The 24,036-nt window shown below is 37.2% G+C and overlaps 1 protein-coding gene across 5 annotated transcripts in view; it reads left to right on the top strand.

The window, feature by feature from the left end:
• Positions 1-24,036, top strand: part of RAD51B (RAD51 paralog B) — a 363,878-nt gene that overhangs the window by 9,565 nt on the left and 330,277 nt on the right. For all 5 annotated transcript variants that reach the window (XM_081937734.1, XM_081937737.1, XM_081937736.1 and 2 more), the window contains exons 5-7: positions 2,523-2,659; positions 5,313-5,432; positions 6,243-6,426. In XM_081937734.1, coding sequence (XP_081793860.1) covers positions 2,523-2,659; positions 5,313-5,432; positions 6,243-6,426 — 441 coding nt within the window. The remainder of the gene's footprint in view (positions 1-2,522; positions 2,660-5,312; positions 5,433-6,242; positions 6,427-24,036) is intronic.

Raw genomic sequence — 24,036 nt, 5'->3', positions numbered from 1 at the left:
TGAAAGAAGAAAAAATATGCTTATGAGAAATCTTATGTTTATGTTCCCGTCAATAGTCTGTGGGAGTTCCCAAGTTGAGCAATCAATCACTGGATTGATTTTGATGGCTGTGATAGAGTAAGGACAGGCAGACACAGTGGGCTGGGATTGTATGGTGAAGCTGTTTTGTTTTGTACATTTGATTATATACTTCATCAAGAGGAACGTTTCTGATAACAATTCTGTTGTTTCTGGCAAAGCTACATTCTTTAGTTAAAGTTAAAGAAAACATCCCAAATGAGCTAAGCGCTTGTTAAATTCTGGCAGCTATTCCAAGCAATGTATGTTTGTATTTCATAATCATGTTATTCTGAGTTTTTTTTTAAAAAAAAAAACCTTTATAACTCCCCCCCCCCCCCCTTTCAGAACTTTGGGGAAAAACAAGAAACAAAAAAGCCCATGGGAAAATGAGGAAATAACTTTTATTGAATTTTCAACCTCCAAAACTTAACCATCTCAGTTGGAAATGTTATATTTTTCCATACGTTACTAGTGTTGCAATCATTCACTGTATTGGACTTAAGACTTGAACCACGAACTAAGCATACAGGATCTTAACCTATGTTGTAAGTAGTAATTATTGTAGGGAAAAGAGAGGAAAAGATGTCTGAAAGTAAGAATAGCAAAGTGCAAATAGAATATTGATAGTAAAAATATCCTGATAATTGCATTCATCTAGTTACAAATTTGAAACTGAATCGAAATATTCAGAAATCTGCGAAAGTTGCTCCATCAGTATAGTACTAAGCACAGTGCAGCTTTCTGAAAGTTTCTCCTTCTCCTTTTAGGTACAGTTTTTTACGCCTCCTCTTTTAAGTATTTAAGTATTTAGTATTTATTTATGTTTATATTTATTTTTATGTATTTATGTGTTTTAATCTGACTGTACACCGCCCCGAGTCCCTTTTGGGAGAGGGGGCGGTATAAAAGTTTGAAATAAAGTAAAGTAAAGTAACTCCTGTTGTGTTCACAGGAGAATCTGGGTTCAATTCCAAGTGGGAAGAAAGACACTGGAAACATGGAGACTGCTTGGAAAGATGATTTAATGGTAGACAGGATCACATGGTTTGAGGTCCTGGGCAAAAAAGGGAAGAGATGCTGAGAGTGCCTGGGTTTTACGCCCTCTCTAGGCTTTTGAATTTGAGCTTGTATTCTGATTGTCAGACTCCCATGGGGCCATGCAGGGGTAACTTTGTAGGTGGTCTGTGTCCCAGGCTTGGTTGAGCCTTGCTGGGTGATGATGTAATGAAGGTGCTTTGGACAATTCCTTCTATGGCTCTGCCTGAAGGTGGTAGATCTTTGTTATGTATCCTGTTTCCCTGAAAATAAGACCTCCCTGAATAATAAGCCCTCCCAAAAAATATTGCAACACAGCAGCAGCCATGAGGTGACCACGCTCACCGCCTCCTGCACCTCAAAAAAAAAAGACCTCCCCGAAAATAAGGCCAAGCACTTATTTCGGGGGTGGATGGGTGTTTCAATAGAAAATAAGACACTGTCTTATTTTCAGGGAAACACGGTAGAATAGACTGGCCTTAATGGCCCATTGACAAAGGTAGGGGGCTGAGTTTCTGCCTCTCTTTTAGGTGAAATATTCTGCCCTTTTAATATTTCCTACAATATTTTATTTTTCTAGGAGAGGGGTGGGTGCTAACTTCCTACACTCCCTTGTCATGATATATGGCTCAGACTTAGGTATGAAAGAGACAGCCTACCCAATCCAGACCAGGAATCTTGAGGTGTGGTGGGGAGGAGATATGAGAGGAAACAGCCACTTTTTGAGCTCCCCTTCTTTGAATCCCCCCCACCACCACCAGAATCTCATAGCTTTACAAAGGCAAGTAAAAACTTGGTGTTTTTGAAAGGTTTGGGGGATTGAAATTATAGACACCTTAACGGTTCTATTTTGTAAATATGTTACATATTAATTTTGTTATTATAGTCCGAGTTGTGCAAAATTTGGTGGAAATGTATTAGTAGAATGTGCTTTGTTGCAAGGAATATATGTGGGTCAACAGAAGTAAAACTAGCTGTGTCTATGAATGTACTTTTGCTTGTTTTATTATATATTATATTATAAGGGTTGGATATGTCAGGAGAACCCTAAAAGGTATAATGAATGGTGTTACTATAAACTAGATTTGACTGTTTCCTTATCTTTTCTTATATCATGCCTTTAAATTATTTGGTATAGCATTACTATATTTTATCTGAAAGAAATGATGGGTGTTTTAAACATATATGTTTTGAAAAATAAACATATATGTTTTTAAAAATAATGTATTTGGACATTGCATCGTATCCTCAAAATCCATTATTTCAAAACCTATTACTTTTGCTATTTTTTAAATCAACCTGAAATATGGCATTGTAAAAATGCATGGTACTACTGAAGTATAATGATGTGGCATCTAAAATTAAAACCAGTAACTGCAGGTTTACAGAAAGATTATAATGCTGCTTGTATCTTTTTCTGTTATTAGATAACGGGTCCATCAGGTTGTGGCAAAACTCAGTTCTGTATTATGATGAGCTTGCTGGCCACAATGCCCACTAACACTGGAGGATTGGATGGGGCAGTTATTTACATTGATACAGAGTCTGCATTTACTGCTGAAAGGTAATACAAAAAATTATTTACAGCTTTGGAAGACATGTTTCATTACATATCTAGCAGTGGTGGGTTTCAAATTTTTTAGAACCTCTTCTGTATGTGTGGCCTGTTTTGTGGGAGTGGCTTGCCAGCCATGTGACCAGGTGGGAGTAGCTTGCCGGCCATGTGATTGGGTGGGCATGGCGAACTTGTAAAATGTGAAGTTACAAGACCCTTGCACCCCTAACCCTTTAGAAAAAAAAACCCCAGGGGTGTTCAAACTTGACAGCTTTAAGACTTGTGGACTTCAACTCCCAGAATTCCTCCTCCAGTCACGTTGGCTCAGGGACTCTGGCATTGAAGTGTGCAAGTCTTAAAGTTGTCAAGTTACAAGACCCTTGCACCCCTAACCCTTTAGACAAAAAACCCCAGGGGTGTTTAAATTTGACAGTTTTAAGACTTGTGGACTTCAACTCCCAGAATTCCTCCTCTCGCTCTTCATCTTGATGATGTGCAGATGGGTGGGAGGAGGGAGCTGGAACCGGTTCTAAACGGCACTGTAGATTTGTGGAACCTCTTCTATAGAAGAGGTTAGAACTGGCAGGAACCCACCCCTGATATATAGTGCATATGCATCCTGGAATTAGTTCATGTGCCATAGTGTTGTTTTGAAGGTGATGAAAGATCTAAGTCAAATTCCAGTATTGTCTTCTCTTCCCTCTGCCCAATTTCATATTTTGCCACCTCCAATCACCAGATTTTGTACGGTCCAACACTCCTTTGCAAAAATAGCCAGCTGTATTTTTTTTTTGAACTTACTACCCATCGGCATTAAAGGAAACATTGCTTTTCTAATGCTAATAATACAGTGAAATTCCCACCAGAGTGCAGTCCTGATCCAGTTTAATTTAATAATGAATCCACTGTGAGCAGCTACAAATTCTTGTTTCCAATCTTCTTAAGGAAAATGTCACCAGATTACTGACAATCTGGTGTGAATGCACTGACAATTGGGAATGCATTTGAGTATATTTGTTGAAAGAGAAGAAATACTTATTAATTTTTTAATCGTTTATGTAATTTAGTTTGGGGCTGAAAATTCATTCCGAAATAATTGTTAAGATTGTCATTAATTGCTGCTCTTTTTGTTTTTCTTCCACTTGGCCTTTCTGTGATGGATACATAAGTGTTCCATTGCACACCTTCAAAGAGGTTAAGCCTTGGAATACTTTCAAAAAATTTGAGAGTTTGCACATTTTCAGAGTGGTTGTTTGTAGGGATTCAAAACTACTTCACAAAGTGCCCACCTGTCTGCTATTTTTTCTTGTCGTTTAAGACTGAGATGCACAGATGTGATTGAACAACTTTTCTGCTTATAGCAAGAACTAAAAAAAAGAGACCTTTCAAGTTATGCTTGACTCCTGATGATATGATGGACATGTCCGTATTGTCTTGTTTGCCACAATACAGGAGTGATATGCCATGCCCTCTTCAGGGATATTTTTTTGACATTCCAGAGTGTACTGTAATTTACAGTAGTAGGAGCACTATAGTCTCCCACTGAATTAGTGCATTAACAAACTCCAGCCTCACTTAACTTTTGGAGACCAGCCAAAATCAGCTAAGAGTTCTCATCTATGATGGATGGAGTAAGGGCTACAATCTACAATCTCTGAAGAAAATGGGGATCTCAAGAAGCGAATCTTTTGTATTTCTCAATCTTGAAAGAATTTGGGAAGTTGGTAGATAGTCTGTGAAGTTTCCAAGAGTTGCCCTAATTAATTTACGAGCCCCGAGACAAGGTTCAAAAAAACCCCATTCATTTATTAGGACTAACATCTTGGCATGGACTTCTGTGTAGCTGAAACTAAATCACACTTAATGGTGTCTGACCTTTATCCCTGTGCCCCCTCCCCTCTGGCTGAGGTCATCAATCACATTCTCCAACAGGACGTTATGGCAGGGTTCTGGTCATGCGCATTCACATCCCAGTACAGAAATATGAGACTTTTACTCTGGCCAAAAGTATGCATGGCATTCCCCCCACCCCTTCTCAAGTTGATAGTAGTCATGGAAACGCTTTAGGCGTTGACATAGTCCCTCCTTGAATGACTATGAAACCTCTTATATTCTTTTCTCATTTTCAGTTTATGATTCCCCCCCCCCCCCTCTCTGTAGTTAGTGAAAAATGAAGAACTGGCAGCAGAAGACATCAGTTCATCAAGCGTACCACATAATAAGAAATCTCTTAGTAGCTATTTCTGCTTTCAGTGTTAGGGGTAGTTCTCTTCCTCTGTCAGTGATCTAGCAGGTCTGGTCTTCCTGAGTGATCGGTGATCTAGTTCCCGTAAGCTAGTTAATCAGGTAGATAATTGAAAAAAATGAAGGGATATTTACAGCTATCTGCTCTTCGTTATTCATCTGTATTTATTGCTATTCTTGAGAATCAAAATATGCTGCTTAGTGTGAATTTCACAAAACTTTGGGGTGGGATGTATTTAAAGATATATGTTGAAAAATATGAGAAAGAATCAAATATATACATTGCTAATTTGTGTTTATTTTTCATTGAAATTTTCTGCATAGATAGCTTTTTTTCATATAAATAATTTCTTTCTTTCAATAATTCTAAAAATCAATGGTTATCCTTTCTCAGTAATTTTCTTTCGGCCCCAAACAGACTTGTTGAAATAGCACAACATCGATTCCCACATTATTTTACTATAGAAGAAAAACTGATTGAAATGACAAACAAGGTTCTTGTCTATCAGGAGCTAACCTGTGATAGCGTACTAAAAAGGTAAGCAATCTCTCTTTTGAGGGCAGCACAGTGTGTAAAACATTTAATATAGAATATGAAAGCAAATGAATATCTGAGCCCTTTTATCTTTACCTATTGGACATGCAGACGTGGTGGATTGTTTATTGCGAGACCACCTACTGCCACCTGTAGCCTCCCACTGTCCAGTGCGATCCCACAGAGTTGGCCTCCTCAGGGTGCCGTCGGCCAGACAGTGTCAGCTAGCGACCCCCAGGGGGAGAGCCTTCTCTGTGGGAGTGCCTTCTCGGAAGGATGGAAGGCTGAGCCAATCTTGAAACCTGGTGAAATTCGATCTGCCAAATTGCAGGCAGCTGGCAGTCAGCAGAAATAGTCTGCAGTACTGCATTCTAACCACTGCACCACCGTGGCATATGAATGTATATACAGTACATGCATTAATATGCAGTTATGGTGCTTAATTTACTGATGTGAAGAAATTGAGATTGTTTCAAAGAAACAAGGTATCAGTGCACATTTACGAAGTTTATAGAATAATCATGCTATACAGTGTTACTTGATTAAAAATATTATATCAACATATCTATTTGTTTTTGAGCAACAACTTAACGTTAACTTCAAGAATGCCTTTTCAATTTCAATTTCAATTTCCTAGCCTAATTTAGATTTAGGATTTCCTGAAAATCTCTCTTTCAGTTACTGAGCAGGTTCAGCCTTGCTTCAGCCTTTCAAAATCAATCAAGATCCATTTGCAACTAGAATCTAGAAAGATACGTAGATATTTATACCAAATTCTACAATTGCTAATGGGTTATTCTCTTTTCCCCCCAGAATTAAATCTTTGGAAGAAGAAATAATTTCTAAGAATGTTAAACTAATAATAGTTGACTCCGTTGCTTCAGTAGTCAGAAAAGAATTTGATACAAAGCGCCAAGGTAACCTGAAAGAACGAAGCAACTTATTGACTAAAGAGGCGTCAATATTGAAATACTTGGCTGAAGAGTTTTCAATACCAGTAAGGTTTTTTCTTCTCTATTTTTCATACGTGAAGTATTTTAAAGCCTTTTGTATTTTCAATGATTTAGAATGTCTGAAAACTTACTTGAAATACTGTAATATAGATTTTTAAAAAAATAGTTTGGCAAGAAGACTGATAAGTTTTTCTCATGTAGAAGAAAGAATAATGTTTGTTCTGGTTTTCTGATAACAACATGAACAATTAATATTATCTTTTGCAGATTTATATTAGCATCTCGTGTTCTCATTCCTTAAGATTAGTCACTTGCTGATGAATCAAACCTTCTTGTAGAAATAAATTGATGGATTATATTCTGAAGCATATCTGAGATTAGATTGTTCCACCATGAGGATATTAGTAACCAGCCTTAGGAACAGCCCACATGATTCACGGACGGTAGTATAACAGGAGATTCTCATTGCTAACATGGCAGATTAGCTATGTATTCTTTATGAGTTTGTATCATTAAGATGCTACATGAGGTATTTGAGTGAATATTCTTGAGCATTTGCAAGCCAGATGCCTTGGATTTTTTGAAAGTGGACTCTGGTAGGATAGTACTATAGGTTTAAAAGAAAACCCCTTAAAGTCAGGATTATCTTGTAATTTTAATTTAACTTAAAAAAAATAAGTTTAATTTACATATTTCACATTGCCCTTTTCTTAACTCAGCTCATAATGTGCATCTCGTGTTTTCAGGTCTTTAATTCCGATCTTTCTGCTACTGGTTACTTAGTGTTGTTTTAAAATGCTGATATCCCATTAATCTTTCTATAGTTTAATTGTGGTAGAAATAAATATATTACAGTATTTTTTAAAAAAAGAGTAAACAAAGCACAGGACAGAAATAAAGCAACTAGAAACCATTGCAGGGTTTTTGAAAGCTATAGAAATATAATGGAGGAAAATTACATGGTAAGATTCAGAAAGGCAAGAACATGGCATCAAGTTTGGATCCCTGAGAAATATTTGTATCAATTTTATTTAAAAACAATATAGAACTTGCAAACAGTTCAATATAAGACCAATGAAGGAACAATCTGGATCACATCTTTCTAAATGCTATTAATGAAAAGCGAGAACTGCCAGCATTTTAGTAAACTAAACTGAGAAGTCCCAAAGGCGCTTTTTCAAGAGGCAATTGGACTTTCTGGTTTTTCTTTGAAGATGTTTTGCTTCTCATCCATGATGCTTCTTCAGAAAGTCCAGAGAGGCGGGGCCTGATGTCGCTACAACACGACATGCAATCTTGGGGCTCCAGGATTGCTGTCAAATCTCTGTTGCTGGACGGTTCTTTTTGGATCTAAACTGTCTTGAAGAGACGGTGATAGAGAAGGGCATGTCCTGCTGCTCTCAGGGACATCGCAAAGTCCCTGATTGATCCAGGAGAAAGCTCTTTTTGCCAGCTACAAGTGAAGCAGCCATTTTAAGCTGCATAAGGTTGGAACAGACCCCTGAATGGAAGCTGTGCAGGAGAGTGTGTGTCGGAATTGGTGAGATAAACTTTACTATTTACTATGAGAGAAGAGAATACCCAAAAGACTTAAAGTAAATTAAAATTGAAGGCAGAAGAGAGCAAGCGGCGGATTAAGCCTGTATTAAAATTAGAGTGTTATCTTTCTTTTTTTAACTCTTTTTTTAATGGAATTCTTACAAATGCCTCTTACTTTTTAAATTGGACTGGTTTCTTTTTTCCTTCTTCCTCTATTTTTCCTCACTTTTTGTATATGTGTAGCAAGAATCTCTTCCTTTTTGTAATGTTCAGGTGGATTTTACCTTTTAAGCATTTTATTTCTTAGACCTTGTAACAAAGAGAAGGGTAAAAGCAGAAGAAAATGAAGAAACTGCCATCTAGAGACTGGAGGCTTGGAAACACTAATTACTTTGATCATTTGACTTATATGTTATATGTTAAAGTCCTTGATTTTGTTTATTGAAAGGAACAGTGGGAAGAGCACGAGTTGTTTATACAGGTGTTCTTTTGGAGTATTATCAGTAGCTGGACTGGAATAAAGAGAAAGCTTGGACTTGAAAGACTATAGTGAATTCGTTTGACATTTAGCAACAAGCCTTGGATGTTTTAGTGGCAATGTTTACAACTTGGAAAAATGGTGCAACAGGAAGAAGAAAAAGAATTAATTTTTCAAAAAATTATGCTAGGAATCCAAAAAATGCTAATAAGTACAGAGAACATTGAAAAGAATCTTAGGATTATAGAGCAATGAGTAGAAAGTATGGGAGGAAGAACCGAGAATATCCATAAAATGATGATGAAATTTGAGGATAGAATTCAAAAAATTGCAGAAAAACATGAACAAAGGGATAAGAAAACTATTGACATTGGAGAGGTTGATGAACTGGAACTCTATCTTAGACCTCAAAACATGGAAGAAGAAAGGGGAGAAAATTTGGCAGAGATAAGGAGAATACCTTTGGCAGAAGCACCAGTGATAACCAAAGACAAGCTGATGGAAAAAACAGATGAAGGGTTTCGAGTCTTTAAAAGATATGCAATGAACAATGTTGCTAAGAGAAGTCCACATAAGATTTACATAAGAAACAACTAGAATACAGATTTTACAAATGGCAAGAGATATTGGATGGCACTATTTCTGGAAGGATGCAGGATGACGAAATGAAATGTTACAACAAAAATTAAGTTAAACTTAGTTAAATTTTGAGTATTATGTATAAGACAAAGTAATAATAGTTATAGTTGAATAAATGATTAACAATGATAATAATGTATCTATATATACTAGAGGAATAGTATGGAATTTTATATAAACTGTAAGTGAGAATATAAAGATGTAATACCATTGGATGATTCCAGGATGATGTAATGAAATGCCATAATATATAATTTACTTTAAATTTAGCATGCTTCACATAAAAAGGAAGTAATAATAGTTATACTCAATGAATGTTTTATAATCATAATAATTGTATATATATTTGATTGGTGATATGAACAATGGAATGTGCTGAAATGAGTAAGTTGACATATGAAATTAGAGAACAAGAAGATAAATAATTTTATAGGATATGGGATTTATCTTATCTGTGGTTAGATTAAATTAAAAAACCAACATTGAATTGAAAATTATTAGAGAATGTTACCAAAAATGAATCAGAATAGGGTATAAAAACATAAAAATATGTTTGTTTAAAAATAAAAACAACTTTTTTATATATATAAAAAATAGAAAGTCCAGTTGCCTCTTGAAAAAACACCTTTGGGACAACCAAGACCTGGATGACTGAGAATCTCCATATACATTAAACTGAGAAGTGCATCACTCTTGAGAGATCTTTGTGAGTTCATAATGTATGAAAATTATTATTTTTCAGAGAGATAAAGTCCTTTGTCCATACCGTGTTTCCCCGAAGACCCAACCAGAAAATAAGCCCTAGTATTGTTTTTCAGGATGCTCGTAATATAGGTCCTATCTCAAAATAAACCTCAGTTAAGATTATCAGCCAGACGGACACATTTAGTACCGTATTTCCCAAAAATAAGACCGAACTGGAAAATAAACCTTAATGCATCTTTTGGAGCAAAAATTAATATAAGACCCGGTCTTATTTTCGGGGAAACATGGTATTTGCTATGAGAATTTAGTAAACAGTTGCACTTCCCAATTCAAGAATCATGCACAGTTTGAGGTTCTTTGTGAACTCACCGATCCTGACAACTATGGCCAGGAGGGCTTTTGCACATCTTCATCCTGTATGCCAGTTACACGCTTTCGTCTGCTTGCCCTTCAGATAATCACTCATGCCCTGGTCACTTCATGGCTTGACTACTGCAGTGCTGTTCTTGGGGCTGCCTTTGAAGACTACCTGGTTGATTTTTTTTTTTAGGATGAACAAATAAAATTTCTTCATTTATGTTTATCAAGAACTGTCATTTCTGTATTTCCTGCTGTTTTGATGTTTTTTTTTGTGTGAGTTGGGGGTTTAAGTCTAGGTCTACTGAAATGAAAGACTCAGTAGTAAGGAGTTATTTAATTAGAATCTTTCAAACAATATATAATTCATTAAAATTATTGTCAAATTTGTAGATTGCAGCATATTATGTTAGGAATCAGAAGCAAATATTTAGAGCAAAATTGATGTTTTGTGCTTCTTTCAGTAAAATTGCCCAAACTGTCAGATTGTATGTTTGTGGGAATAATGTAAATACTAGAAACTGGATTAAAATGTGTTTCTTTTGTTTTAGACTATAATAAAGATGTACATTTTCATAGGCTAATTTTAGACCATATCAGGTGCAAGCAACTAGAACAGCTCAAATGAATGGTCAAAGAGGAATATAAGAATCTCACCTGACTCTATGCCTTTTCCTTGAAAAAAAGACTGATATACTCGTACTGCTTAACTTCAAATGCTTCCTTCCCCTCAGAGAGTCCAAACTGGAATGTCTTTTAACTCTCTCTTATCAGGGCCTCCTCTCCTTCAGCTGCTGGTTCCATCACAACCATGGGCAAAAAATATAAAATATTGTAGTATACCCTAGTTTACATGGAGTTTATGTTTTCTGATTTTCCAGTCACTGAAATTCTTAAATTCCTACCTGATCTATTGAACATTTTTCCTCTAATAGTGATTCAGTTTTGTATTCAGATAGGAATCCCTTTTCTAGTACAGATCAGTTGTATACTGGATGCCTGGAAATACTATTCAGCAGTGAAGTGGTGCAAGTCACATAACTTTAATCACTATCTGTGGATAAGCCAGGAAGCCCTTCCCAAGAACAATGTCTCTCGTGGTAATGATTTGTTGCGGGGAAACCCATAACATTTAGTTTTGTTGTTTTCCTGATGAACGTGAATAAATTTGGATTTGAAAGTATGACAAACTGAACAGCTTCTACAAATAATTTTTATGAATTTTGTGACCTTCTCTTACATTCTACCACATCAATATAAACTAAATCCTTATGCTGTTCTGAAGGATTGATAGTTTTATTTATTTTTAATCTGTGTCTGTTGTATTAGTTATAATATAATCCAGACATCAGTTAATGAATCATTTGAGTTTCATAAAAACAGATTCATTCATCTCAGTGAATTCAAGTTGCATGGCTTGTTTTTTGAAGTATATATAGTGTATATGATGAAACAGCCACTAGATGGTGCATTTATTATGCAACTAAATCCTGGTCCATTACAAGGGGATGCTCAAGGCTTTCCCTTGTTTGGCAGGCGTTATAATGGATTAAAAGCTTTGGTTCTGTTAAAATGAAGGTAACACAGGAATTGTCTAATTTCCCACAATGCTGATGCCCCTCTTAATCTGAGCTATACATTGTGAATATCCAACCAGGTTGAGCACATGAGTAAGGTCTGATTAGTTCTTCATGTATTCATTAGGATGCAAATAAAATTTACCTCACAATCATAATCTGCTTTATTCGGGCCTACAATTATGAGAATCCTATTTATGCTAAATGAATTGCAAGTAGAATTCTTCAGATCATGCTGTTTAACGTTGTAACATCTGAAGCTGATGAGATTTTTGTGGAGGGAGAATGTAGAAGATAATTCCAGTTGGTAAATGAGGGAAGTGGGCTATGCTTTAAGAAACTCTCAATTTAGTTGGGTTACCAAGAATGTTATGATGAATAATAATTTAATATTAAAAGATGCAGATCAAGTGATGTGGTGGCCTAGTAGTGAAGACACTAATCTTCCACTTGAAAGGTTGAGAGATCAATCCTAGCAGGTGTTTCTCTCCTATAGCCCCCCCTTCTACCAAAATATGTGCTGCAAAATCCAGGTAGGCATTAGAAAGGGTGGCCAGTAAACGCTCAGCTCTATCTTGTCGCCCCGGTTCTACTCTGAATAGGGACTACAGAGTCATAAAAAGATATGTTTTTGAATTAAAAGACACAAATCTATTGTGAGATAAAACTGCAAGGAAGAAGTATTAGTATAAAGCAATAGAAGTTCCAGTGTAACCTCTGCTCTCAAAGTCTAGGAATAACCATTGAAGTAGCTTCCAGATACAGTGGGGCAAAAAAGTATTTAGTCAACCACCAATTGTGCAAGTTCTCCCACTTAAAAAGATGAGAGAGGCCTGTAATTGGCATCATAGGTAGACCTCAACTGTGAGAGACAAAATGTAAAAAAAAAGACCAAACAATCACATTGGCTGATTTGGAAATACTTTATTTGCAAATTATGGTGGAAAATAAGTATTTGGTCACCTACAAACAAGCAAGATTTCTGGCTCTCACAGACCTGTACTTTCTTCTTTAGGAGGCTCCTCTGTCCTGCACTCATTACCTGTATCAATGGCACCCGTTCGAACTTGTCATCAGTATAAAATACACCTGTCCACAACCTCAAACAGTCACACTCCAAACTCCACTATGGTGAAGACCAAAGAGCTGTCAAAGGACACCAGAAACAAAATTGTAGACCTGCACCAGGCTGGGAAGACTGAACCTGCAATAGGCAAGCAGCTTGGTGTGAACAAATCAATTGTGGGAGCAATAATTAGAAAATGGAAGACATACAAGACCACTGATAATCTCCCTCGATCTGGGGCTCCACGCAAGATCTCACCCCGTGGGCGCAAAATGATCCCAAGAACAGTGAGCAAAAATCCCAGGATCACAACTTGTCGTGTTTGGAGGAGAGAGAATGCTGAGTTGCATCCAAAGAACACCATACCTACTGTGAAGCACGGGGGTGGCAACATCATGCTTTGGGGCTGTTTTTCTGCAAAGGGACTAGGACGACTGATCCGTGTACAGGACAGAATGAATGGGGCCATGTATTGTGAGATTTTGAGTGCAAACTTCCTTCCATCAGCAAGGGCATTGAAGATGAAACGTGGCTGGGTCTTTTAACATGACAATGATTCCAAACATACTGCCCGGGCAATGAAGGAGTGGCTTCGTAAGAAGGTCCTGGAGTGGCCTAGCCAGTCTCCAGATCTCAACCCCATAGAAAACCTTTGGAGGGAGTTGAAAGTCCGTGTTGCCCAGCGACAGCCCCAAAACATCACTGCTTTAGAGGAGATCTGCATGGAGGAATGGGCCAACATACCAGCAACAGTGTGTGCCAACCTTGTGAAGACTTACAGAAAACGTTTGACCTCTGTCATTGCCAACAAAGGATATATAACGAAATATTGAGATGAACTTTTGATACTGACCAAATACTTATTTTCCAGCATAATTTGCAAATAAATTATTTCCAAATCAGCCAATGTGATTGTTTGGTCTTTTTTTTTTACATTTTGTCTCTCACAGTTGAGGTCTACCTATGATGCCAATTACAGGCCTCTCTCATCTTTTTAAGTGGGAGAACTTGCACAATTGGTGGTTGACTAAATACTTTTTTGCCCCACTGTATTTTGGACTAAAGCACTTAGGAACTGTGGCCAGCATGGCTGCTGGTAAGGGTGATAAGCCTTGTACTTTTATCAAATGCCTTGCTGAAGTCCAAATAAATTATATTGAGGAATGTCATTTAAATAATTTACTTGGACTTCAGCAAAGCATTTGATAAAGTAGACCATAACCTACTACTAGATAAAGTAGAAAAATGTGGGTTAGACAGCATCACCACCAGATGGATTCGTAACTGGCTGGCCAACCCCACTCAACGTGTAGTCTTCAATGGAACTGCATCTACATGGAGGGAAATATGCAGTGGAGTACCCCAAGGCTCTGTTTTAGGCCCAGTACCCTTCAACATCTTCATCAATGATTTGGATGAGGGAATAAATGGGGAACTCGTCAAATTTGCAGATAACACAAAGATGGCAGGAATTGCCAACACTCCAGAAGATAGGCTTAAGATTCAGAAGGATCTTGACAAACTTGAACATTGGGCACTATCTAACAAAATGAAATTCAATGGTGAAAAAAGTAAGGTTCTACATTTAGGCAAGAAAAATAAAATGCACAGGTACAGTATAGGTGGTACCTTGCTCAATAGTAGTAACTGTGGGAGGGATCTTTGAATCCTAGTGGACAACCATTTAAATAGGAGCGAGCAGTGTGCAGCAGCTGCCAAAAAAGCCAACACAGTTCTAGGCTACATAAACAGAGGGATAGAATCAAGATCACGTGAAGTTTTAAGACCACTTTATAATGCCTTGGTAAGGCATTGGAATACTGCATTCAGTTTTGGTCGCCACGATGTAGAAAAGATGTGGAAAGAATGCAGAGAAGAGCAACAAAGGATTAGGGGACTGGAGGCTAAAACATAGGAGGAATGGTTGCAGGAACTGGTTATGTCTAGTTTAATGAAAAGAAGGACTAGGGGAGACATAGCAGTATACCAATCTCTCAGGGTTTGCCACATAGAAGAGGGAGTCAAACTATTCTCCAAAGCACCTGAGGGCAGAACAAGAAGCAATGGGTGGAAACTAATCAAGGAGAGAAGCATCTTAGAACTGAGGAGAAATTTCCTGACAGTTAGAATAATTAATCAGTGGAACAGCTTGCCTCCAAAATTTGTGAATGCCCCAACACTGGAAGTCTTTAAGAAGATGTTGGATAGCCATTTGTCTGAAATGGTGTAGGGTTTCCTGCCTAGGCTAGAAGACCTCCAAGGTCCCTTCCAACTCTGCTATTCTATTGTATTGTACCCTAGAAGGCCTCAACCTGTCTACTGCTGTTTGTATACTGCTACACACAAAATACTGTTTTTAAGGGTTTTTTCCAAATATTTTTGGAGTAAGTGGGTGAATTAATGTGTATCATTTTATGTTGATGTTGATGAAGCTGCATTAGCTAACAATTCATTTATGAGGATCCTCAAAATAATGTATTTTAACCTGTAAACCCAGAGGGACCATCTTAGGCCACGTGAACTCAAATGACCATTAAGATTGACCCTGCTTAGAGACCCTGCTTTGCATCTCTCCATTCTAATACGCAAAGTAATGACTGTTCACAGTGATTCAGTTGTAACATCCTGTTAATAGAATTTCTTTTTCAGACAATATTATTTCAGAAGTAACTTCTAGGAAATAAAGGGGAACTTTCTATTATTCTTTTTAAATTTACTTTGTCCAGTCAAATTCCATTGTATTCGTAACCTTGATTGAAAAGGGACTGAAACTTTTAAAATAATCCAAATATTTGCTTTGCTTATTCCAGATCCAAAAAGGCATCAATCATTTTTTGGTTGAAGGAAGTTGTATCTAGGGAATGATTTTAATTCCTAAGGAGCTTAAGAACAAATTCCTTTTTCAAAATTTTGGGGCATTACTATTTCACCATTTACATAAACAACCTTCCACTAACATTTTGAGTTTGGGAGAATGTTTATATTAATCAGTATGAAGAGTTCCTTCCCTGTAATTTTGTTTTTTCTGAACCCATTATCTATTCTGTGATATGGACAGAATATAATGAAAAAGTTATACATGGCATAATTTTGAAACAGTTATTATATTATGTGCCTTGTAATCAAATATTGTTGATCTATTTAATTAAAAACAATTGTGTTATCCTGCTCTTTTTTCCTAAAGAGAAACTGACTTGCTGGGTGGCTGAAGTTTGGTCTTTGATTTGTAATAAACAGATAGCTTAATATGGCCATATGTAAATTGCTGAAATAATTCAATTTGAAAATCTGTAGATGGCCATGGTATTGTTGATAGAAATTAAAGCCCATTTCCTTTTGAGGTCTTTTATGTACCATCATACTGCTTTGCCCAATTTACATCTTTCAGATCTTCTGGGACATTGGTATTGAAATTCTGTTTATTATATAGGGAATTGATTATAAAACATTGGTTAATCAAACCAGAGAATGATAACTATGCAGTACTGAGGAATCTTTTTTTTAAATTTGATTTTGAAAGAGATGGCTAAAGTTTTGCATGTAAGAAAAAGCTTTTGCTTATTTGTCTAATTTTGTTTCTTTTGTTTCTCCTCTGTTTGCACATAAGGAACATTTTTGTGTGTGTCAGTGTTGACTCTGGTCATTCCCTGGACAAGTTCCTTGGTAAGGTGTTTTGGAAGTGGTTTAACATTGCCTGCTTCCTAGGGCTGAGAGAGAGTAGCTGGCCCAAAGTCACTCAGCTGGTTTTGTATTTAAGGCAGGTCGAGAACTCAGTCTCCTGGTTTCTAACATGGCGTTTTAAACACAACACCATTTTTCGATGTAATTGTTCTGTTTCATATTTTTTGTCCAATTCTAGGAACTACATGTTACAAAGCAGAAGAATTGAAATAAGGTCAGAGAAAGGCAGTGAAAAGATTAGGAGCTGAAACAGAGAGACTGATGGAGCTGGGCATCTTTAGCCTCAATAATAAAAGAGGGAAAATTAGTGTATTTTAAACACTTGGAATGAAATTTCACTTAACAAATACATGACTTCTCTGTCATTCCAGATTGGAAGATATGGAATAACAGATGTAAATTAAGATTGGCAGATTGTAGTTGAATAAACCATTTCCTTAAAGATATAATAGGCTTCTTGATTCTTGATTCTTCAAAGAATCAATGTTTATAGTTGAAAACTGCACTCGAGACCCATTCTGTCAGTTTTATGCATTTCAATGTTTACCGAGACACCAATAATTTGACTGATTTTTTTTCTAGAGTTGTCTGCATAAAGCAAATTTATTTGGGATTTAAATTACTGTTCAAGATATTTTCTTAATATCAAAGTCTCTGCTAAAAATAACCAAGAATTGATAATAAAATTATATATAATGTAATGCAATAATACATTTCCTCTTATCTATGGCTATCAGAAGACTGAATTAGTCAGAGAACAGTGTTCTATTATCTAATGGGAAAGTTCCCATTTTGTTGTCCCTAAGGTGCTTTTTCAAGAGGCAACTGGACTTTCTTATTTTTCTTTGAAGATGTTTCACTTCTCATCCAAGAAGTTCCTGGAAGAGAAATGAAACGTCTTCAAAGAAAAAAAGGAAAGTCCAGTTGCCTCTTGATAAAGTACCATGACCTGGATGACTGAGAATCTCTATAGACATTTCCTATCTTGTTCTGTTACTGAGCACAGCTGCCACTATGGCATAAAGATGAGGAGACTGTATATTCTTCTGATCACTAAAAGTGGTAAATTCTCAACAAAAACAACAAAAAGCTCTGGCCACCTCCATGGCCTGCCCGCTGCTCTTGCAGCGCCTTGCAGAACACAATTAAGTTTGGCGTGCTTCACAATGGGGGAGACAGCATTCCCTCCTCCGCCTGTGTCCCATTATGACGCTGAGCTGTTGGGCTGCTTGCAACACCAACAGCTGGGCTGCGCACAACACCAACAAGGGCCAGAAGAAGCGCCCACGAGATGAGGCAAGTACAGGGGCGCTTTGCTCCTGCTTTGCAATGTGGAGTGAGTCTCCATCCCCCGCCGTCACCCTTACCTTTTCTGGCCAGGTGAGGAGTGACTGGGAGGGGAGGGCCAGGGGCAGGCCCAGCCAGTGGTGGGTTCAGGTGACAGGGAGTCACAGCAGGGGGACGAAAGAGCTTCATTTATCTGGGAACCTTGATTTAAATTATATGGTAAAAGGCACCCAAAGAAGAAGAAAGAACACCATCAGAAAAAAACAACAACCAACCCTCGCCTGTTTTTAGAAATGGTTCAAGGGGGAACACACACACACACACACACACACGAGAGAGAGAGACAGAGACAGGGAGAAAGAGATAGAGAAAGAGAGACAGAGAGAGAGATGCCTATTTCCCACAGAAAAGAAAACACCTGGAACCACAAAACCTCGGTGTGGTTGGGAGGGTGTCATGTGACTGGGTGGGAGTGACATTGAGTTAGCTACGCCCACCCAGGTTTTGTGGCTCCCAGTATTTTATTTTCTGTGGGAAATGGGTCCAAATGACTCTTTTGAGTATTTAAGGTTGCAGGCCCCTGCCCTAGTGCGTTCCCTGGACAACGATGATGTCACTGGCTAATCCTTTCAACTTGAAAGCACCTTGGTAGGTGCTTCCGACATGAATGTAGTAGTATCACAAAATACGTATCATGACATATTTGCTTCATAGAGAAGTTTAGGAAGGATTATAGTTAGATTTGCACATTGCAGTGTTGCTAAAAAAATCAACTTGTTGGAAAAACAGCTTTTCAATTATTTCAGAACTTGCGAAAGATATTGAGGTTTTTCCAATATTGGATTGGAATTCTATACCAGCCTAATAATTGTACATGTTTCAGGGCCAAAAAAGACATCATATATCCATCTGCATAAGTCTTTTTGGCTTTTGTTGCTCTTATCTCTTTACAGGATTCTTTTAGAACAGTGTTTTTTCAACCTCAACCACCTTGAGATGTGTGGACTTCTATTCCCAGAATTCCTCAGTCAGCATGTTTGCAAAGGACTTTTGGGAATTACACTCTACATATCTGAAAGTTACTGAGTTTGAGAAACACTGCTTTAGAGATTATAGAAATTGCTTTAGCTGAAATCTGCATGTTCCTTTCTCAAATTACATGTCGCTTTTATGAATGCAGTACTGCTAAAATAAGAAAGTAGAGATGCCGACAAAGTGCATCCAAGACTTCATATGTCTTTTGTTTCTGTGTTGGTCTATTTATTCAATTAATCCATTGCATTTGGAAACCAATTTTTTACAAGTTGGAAGTTTTTGCCCTAAAACTGCATTTGTTTTTCCTCCTGTTTCCTGCTGCTACAGCTACTCTTTCACTGAATTACAGGCACAGTCAGTGGTGCATTACACCTTGTTTTACCCTTTTTGAAAATACAATACTCATCAGTAAAGGATTAGAAACTTTATCTTTTGACAAAAATAATTAAACTCTAGAGTTTTTTTCTCAGAACACATTGCTGTTCTGAAAAAGCCATGTTTTATATCCATTGATTTTTAAAAATATGAAGGTTGATCAGTTGGGATCATTAATCAGTGTTGTGGTGTATTGTACAGGTAGTCCTTGACTAAAGGGAGCCTCCTTGTATAAATAATAGTTTGGTACTTGCATATATACTGTACTGCACTGAGCCTCAATGGCACAGTGGTTAGAGTACAGTACTGTAGGCCACTTCTGCTGGCTACCAGCTGCCTGCAATTTGGCAGTTCAAATCCCACCAGGTTCAAGGTTGACTCAGCCTTCCATCTTTCCGAGGTGGGTAAAATGAGGACCCAGATTGTTGGGGAAAATATGCTGACTCTGTAAACCGCTTAGAGAAGGTTGTAAAGTACGGTAAAGCGGTATATAAGTCTAAGTGCTATTGCTAATGACAGTCTTTCTGTGTTGGACAGAATTGTCTGAAAGACAGCTTGAAATCTTGAACAATGGTCTATTTTCTGAATTACCTTCCTAAATAGGTTTTCCATAGAGGCTTTTGCAGCCTTTGTTAAGTGGGAAGTAAAAGTTTCTAGGAGACTTGGGAAGTATCATTCTGTTCCAGATGAAATAATTAAAAGAAAGGAACTGGCACACTCTGTTCCTGATTTTCTGCCTTGCATGTGATTTTGTTTAATTAACAAAATGAGCTTTGAATCAACATGCTGTCTTTGTAGGTTGCTCAACTATTTGTTTGTAAGACTAGATAAAAAATGAATTAATCCCTTACCCTTTGTTTTCAAATTCACAATATACTGTATCATGATAAAGACTTGTCTTTTTCTTATGCATTTAGCAGTTGGAGTACTGCCTTTTAGTTCTTTGTCTAGCTTTCCTTTTTAATGCTGCAATTTTCAGACTGGGTCAATTTTATAGTATTTATTTATTTAACATATTTATGCTCTCAGCTTATTAATTAATTTGACTATTTAAATACCTTCTCTCACCTCTCTTACCTTTCATTCTGGAAGATATTTGCATACTGAACATACATAACCAGATGCTAAAAGCACAAGAACAAAATTCATAATCTTGTGGTATTAGGAAGATAGAGAATTTTTTCCACCTAAGGTGACAGTTCTGTAATTATGAAAAAGATCTTTTGCAATATAATTTCATCATTCCTAAGGATTTATATTGACTTCATCAGATGCTTTCAAAGGCATAGAGTACTAATGATAAGTTGTTTGTTGTAATAATACAATCAGTCATTTATCTGTCTGTTTGTCTGCCTAGCTCCTTTATTCCCAGGAATTTAAAATAGACAATAAGGAATGAGTTTTATAAGTGAGAAGAGGCAGGTATGAATAACATGTACAGATGAGTATATAGAACAAACATTTAGCAGATAAATTGATGGCACTGTGAAAAACTCTGTTGCACAAATGAATTTGAAAAAGGATAAATCTATAGCACCATTTGCATGTTTAGGAATGGAACTTTTTGCCATAATATTGATAAAAGGGTAGCAGCATTTTTAAAAAGAAAAATGGAGATGGAAGAGAATTACAATTTAAAGCTGTTTCCTAGTATGCAAATGGTGGGGGGTTATTTGTTCAAGGTTTCCACTTAAATGGCATTAATTCAGTTTAGTTTCAAATTTGACTCAGAATTATCTGTTAGAGCAGGGGTATCAAACTCAGGGCCTGGGGGCCGGATCAGGGTGTTTAGATCTGGCCTACAGAGCCACTCTAAAAAAGCAAAGGACTGCCAGCGGTGCCTCTGCCAGTGAAAATGGAGCTTGGGAGCCCATTTTCGCTGGCAGAGCGCTTGGGCCACCACAGACACTCCTCACACGAATGACATCAAGCTGGCCACGCCTACTCTGGCCATGCCCATCCCAGCCCCTGAATTCAAACACAACCCTGATGCGGCCCTCATTGAAATGGAGTTTGACACCCCTGTTTTAAAGCATTACTTTTGCAGTTTTGAGATGTCTGAAATCCTTTATAATGTTTATGCACAGTAAGTTGTTTAGTGCAATTCAATCCACCATCTTCTGAGGCAACTGGAGTTGAACAGCTCTTATTAATAGCATTTCTTTTCACAAAGTCCAACCAAAATCTGTCTCTATGCTATTTAAATTGTTTCTTGTCCTATCGTTGGAAGAACTTCGAACGGTTCAACCCCATCTTCTATCTGACAATCCTTTGGATGTTTTAAAAGACTTACCACAGTTCATGTTATGAACAGAAACTGACATAACTTCTGCATGTTCAGAATTTGACCTGTCTTTCTGCAAATGTAACTATTTATGTGCCGGTGTTTACAGAATCAGAATAAGAAAATAGTTTTTCTTGATATCTTGTAGAAGTTGTGTCCATCTCTGTTCAGTATAGCAGTGATATTTTCCACATTATTGAAATCGCCTCAAGAGTCCTAGGCCATGTGGGGTGAAGGTTGCCTTTGCCAACATCAGAGTGGCTCCAGTTTTTGAAGGCTGTGCAGGCTTGAGATGCAATATGTTTATTTTTGAAGCTCATTGAGATCAAAGCACAGTGGAATAAGCTCACAGTTTTTCCGTCCAATCAAACGTGTCCTGCAGGCTTTGGCCTTACTCCTTGACTTGCGAAGACACGTTGTTTCTCTTTTCCATCATTTTGAAGCTTAGCGACCTCCCATGAGGCTGGAATCCTAATGTCAGTTCTTCTCTTGTCTTTTGCTTCAGAGTGTTTTTCCTAAAATAAGTTACACATTTTGAAAAGGATATGAACTACTTTGGTTTCTACTGATAAGGCATTGGTTTTTAATATTTCAATCATTTTTTAATAAAAACATTATCTAAAAGGATAGTGTGACAAATAAGCGATCTGATGCTTGCACATCCTGAAATTAAGTCAAAATTGACTTGAGTAAAAGAAAATCCTCTTTTCTTTAAAAAAAATGTAAGAGAGTTCATAAAATTGAAATCATAGATTGACATAATTATTATAAAATTATAGAATCATTGTAGGTCATTGTATCCTCCTCTACTGATGTTTTTATGTATCAAAACTCTTTTCCCTATATGTAAAACTACCAGAGAAGTTTTTAGTTACATTTTTAATTTTTAAGAAACAAAAATTATCATAGATTTAAAAAGACGTAGATAATTCTCCAGAGAGAAATAAGACTACTCTCAAGCTCCTGATACCCGTGACTCCATGTCCAGCAATGAGAGCACTTTACAATTTTCCTGTATTGGTATAAATGTTCTCCCTGATACATTGCCCTACAGACTAGGATACCTTCCTGAGTTCAGTGGGATTTCTTGGTTTAAAATCTTCAACACATAATCTAGTAACTTTTCAGTCTTTCCTTTCTGTGCAATACACAGATTTCAGGAAGTTTGAGGCAGGAATGTTTCTTTGAAACTCATTCTTAAAAATTGACAGTTAAATGACTGACAGAACATTTGCAGGATATTATAGCTGGTATATATGTATTTAAGTATATATTTCAGAAACTAAGGATCTTTATTATATAAATCATTTTTTAAAGAAGAACTTCTGGATTCAATTTTAACTTTGAAGTCTGGCTGATTTACAATTGATAGGTCAAGCAAAAAGAAATGGAATGCATGTAATAAGAATGTCATCCAATTTCTTCCAGTAAACTTCTTTGAGTGTGTGTTTCACTGAGCATTGCCCTTGCACAGTGATGGCTAAACTTTTTGTTGCTGGGTGCCAAAAATGCGAGGGCGTGCATGATAGTACCCCCACACGTGCATGTGTGCACAAATCCCCCTCCATATGCTCCCCCCCACATGCACCACACTACTTTCATCCAAGCTGAGCTTGGTATTTCCTCCAGTGGGGTGGGGATGGGGCGTTTTTGCCCTCCCCAGGCACTAGGAAAGCCTCTGGAGCCTGGGGAGAGTGAAAAATGGCCCCAACAGGCCAACCAGAAGTTCCGAACTTCTGGTAGGCCCTTTGGATGCATTTTTTGCCTTCCCTGGGCTCTGAAATCTTTCCTGAATCCTGGGAAGGGCGAAAACAGCCTCCCCTGGCCCTCCAGAAGGGCGAAAATCAGTTGGCTGGCACATACATGTGCGCTGGAGTTGATGGCTCATGTGCCGGCAGATATGACTCTGCCATCTGTGGCACCCGTGCCATAGGTTTGCCATCACGGCCCTAGCAGAAGAAAACATTGCTTAGTTATGAAGTTTTTGAAATCTTTATCAGATCCGCTGAGCTTCTCAACATTTTCTTTATCTTTCTCTAGGCTTACAGTTACTTCTCTTCTATTCTTACTAGAGAAGATTTTTAAAAATCAGTTGGAACCCAGACTGGAAATATATTCAAGTGTATATTGCTTTTAAATACTCAGTCTTACTAAATAAGGGTGAATGTATGTATTCATTTTGTAACAATACTGTTAAATTGCATAAGAAGTTCTCTTTTAGGCAAGAATTCCAACCCAGTTGCTTGAACGTCCAACTGGATTAGACACTTCTGTCTGGGAATTGTCTATCATTAAATAGAGCTTATATGGACAGACAAAATACAAGATAAGCTCTTATGTTCCTATTACAAATTATTTTGTTATTAATAGAAACCACTGTTGCTTAGCAGTGTAAATTAAATGGTCTAATAATGTGAAAAGATCTCTATAATTTCCAGTTGCTGAGCAAATGAATGAATAGAACTGCTGACAAAGAATGTATGTGCATTTACTGCTGAAAAATGAAATAAAATAAAAATCTTCAGAGTATATTTTTAAAGATATATAAGGGAAATGGGTCAATTAACTTCTGACATTTACTTATCATATTTAGAAACCAGAATTATTTCTGGGTAATTATATGTAGGTTTA

Source organism: Natrix helvetica, assembly GCF_964273705.1.
Source record: "Natrix helvetica genome assembly, chromosome: 1".
In the NCBI taxonomy this organism is placed as follows: domain Eukaryota; kingdom Metazoa; phylum Chordata; class Lepidosauria; order Squamata; family Natricidae; genus Natrix; species Natrix helvetica.
The sequence above is the reverse complement of the archived record's forward strand: the minus strand, read 5'-3'. Positions and strand labels throughout refer to the sequence as shown.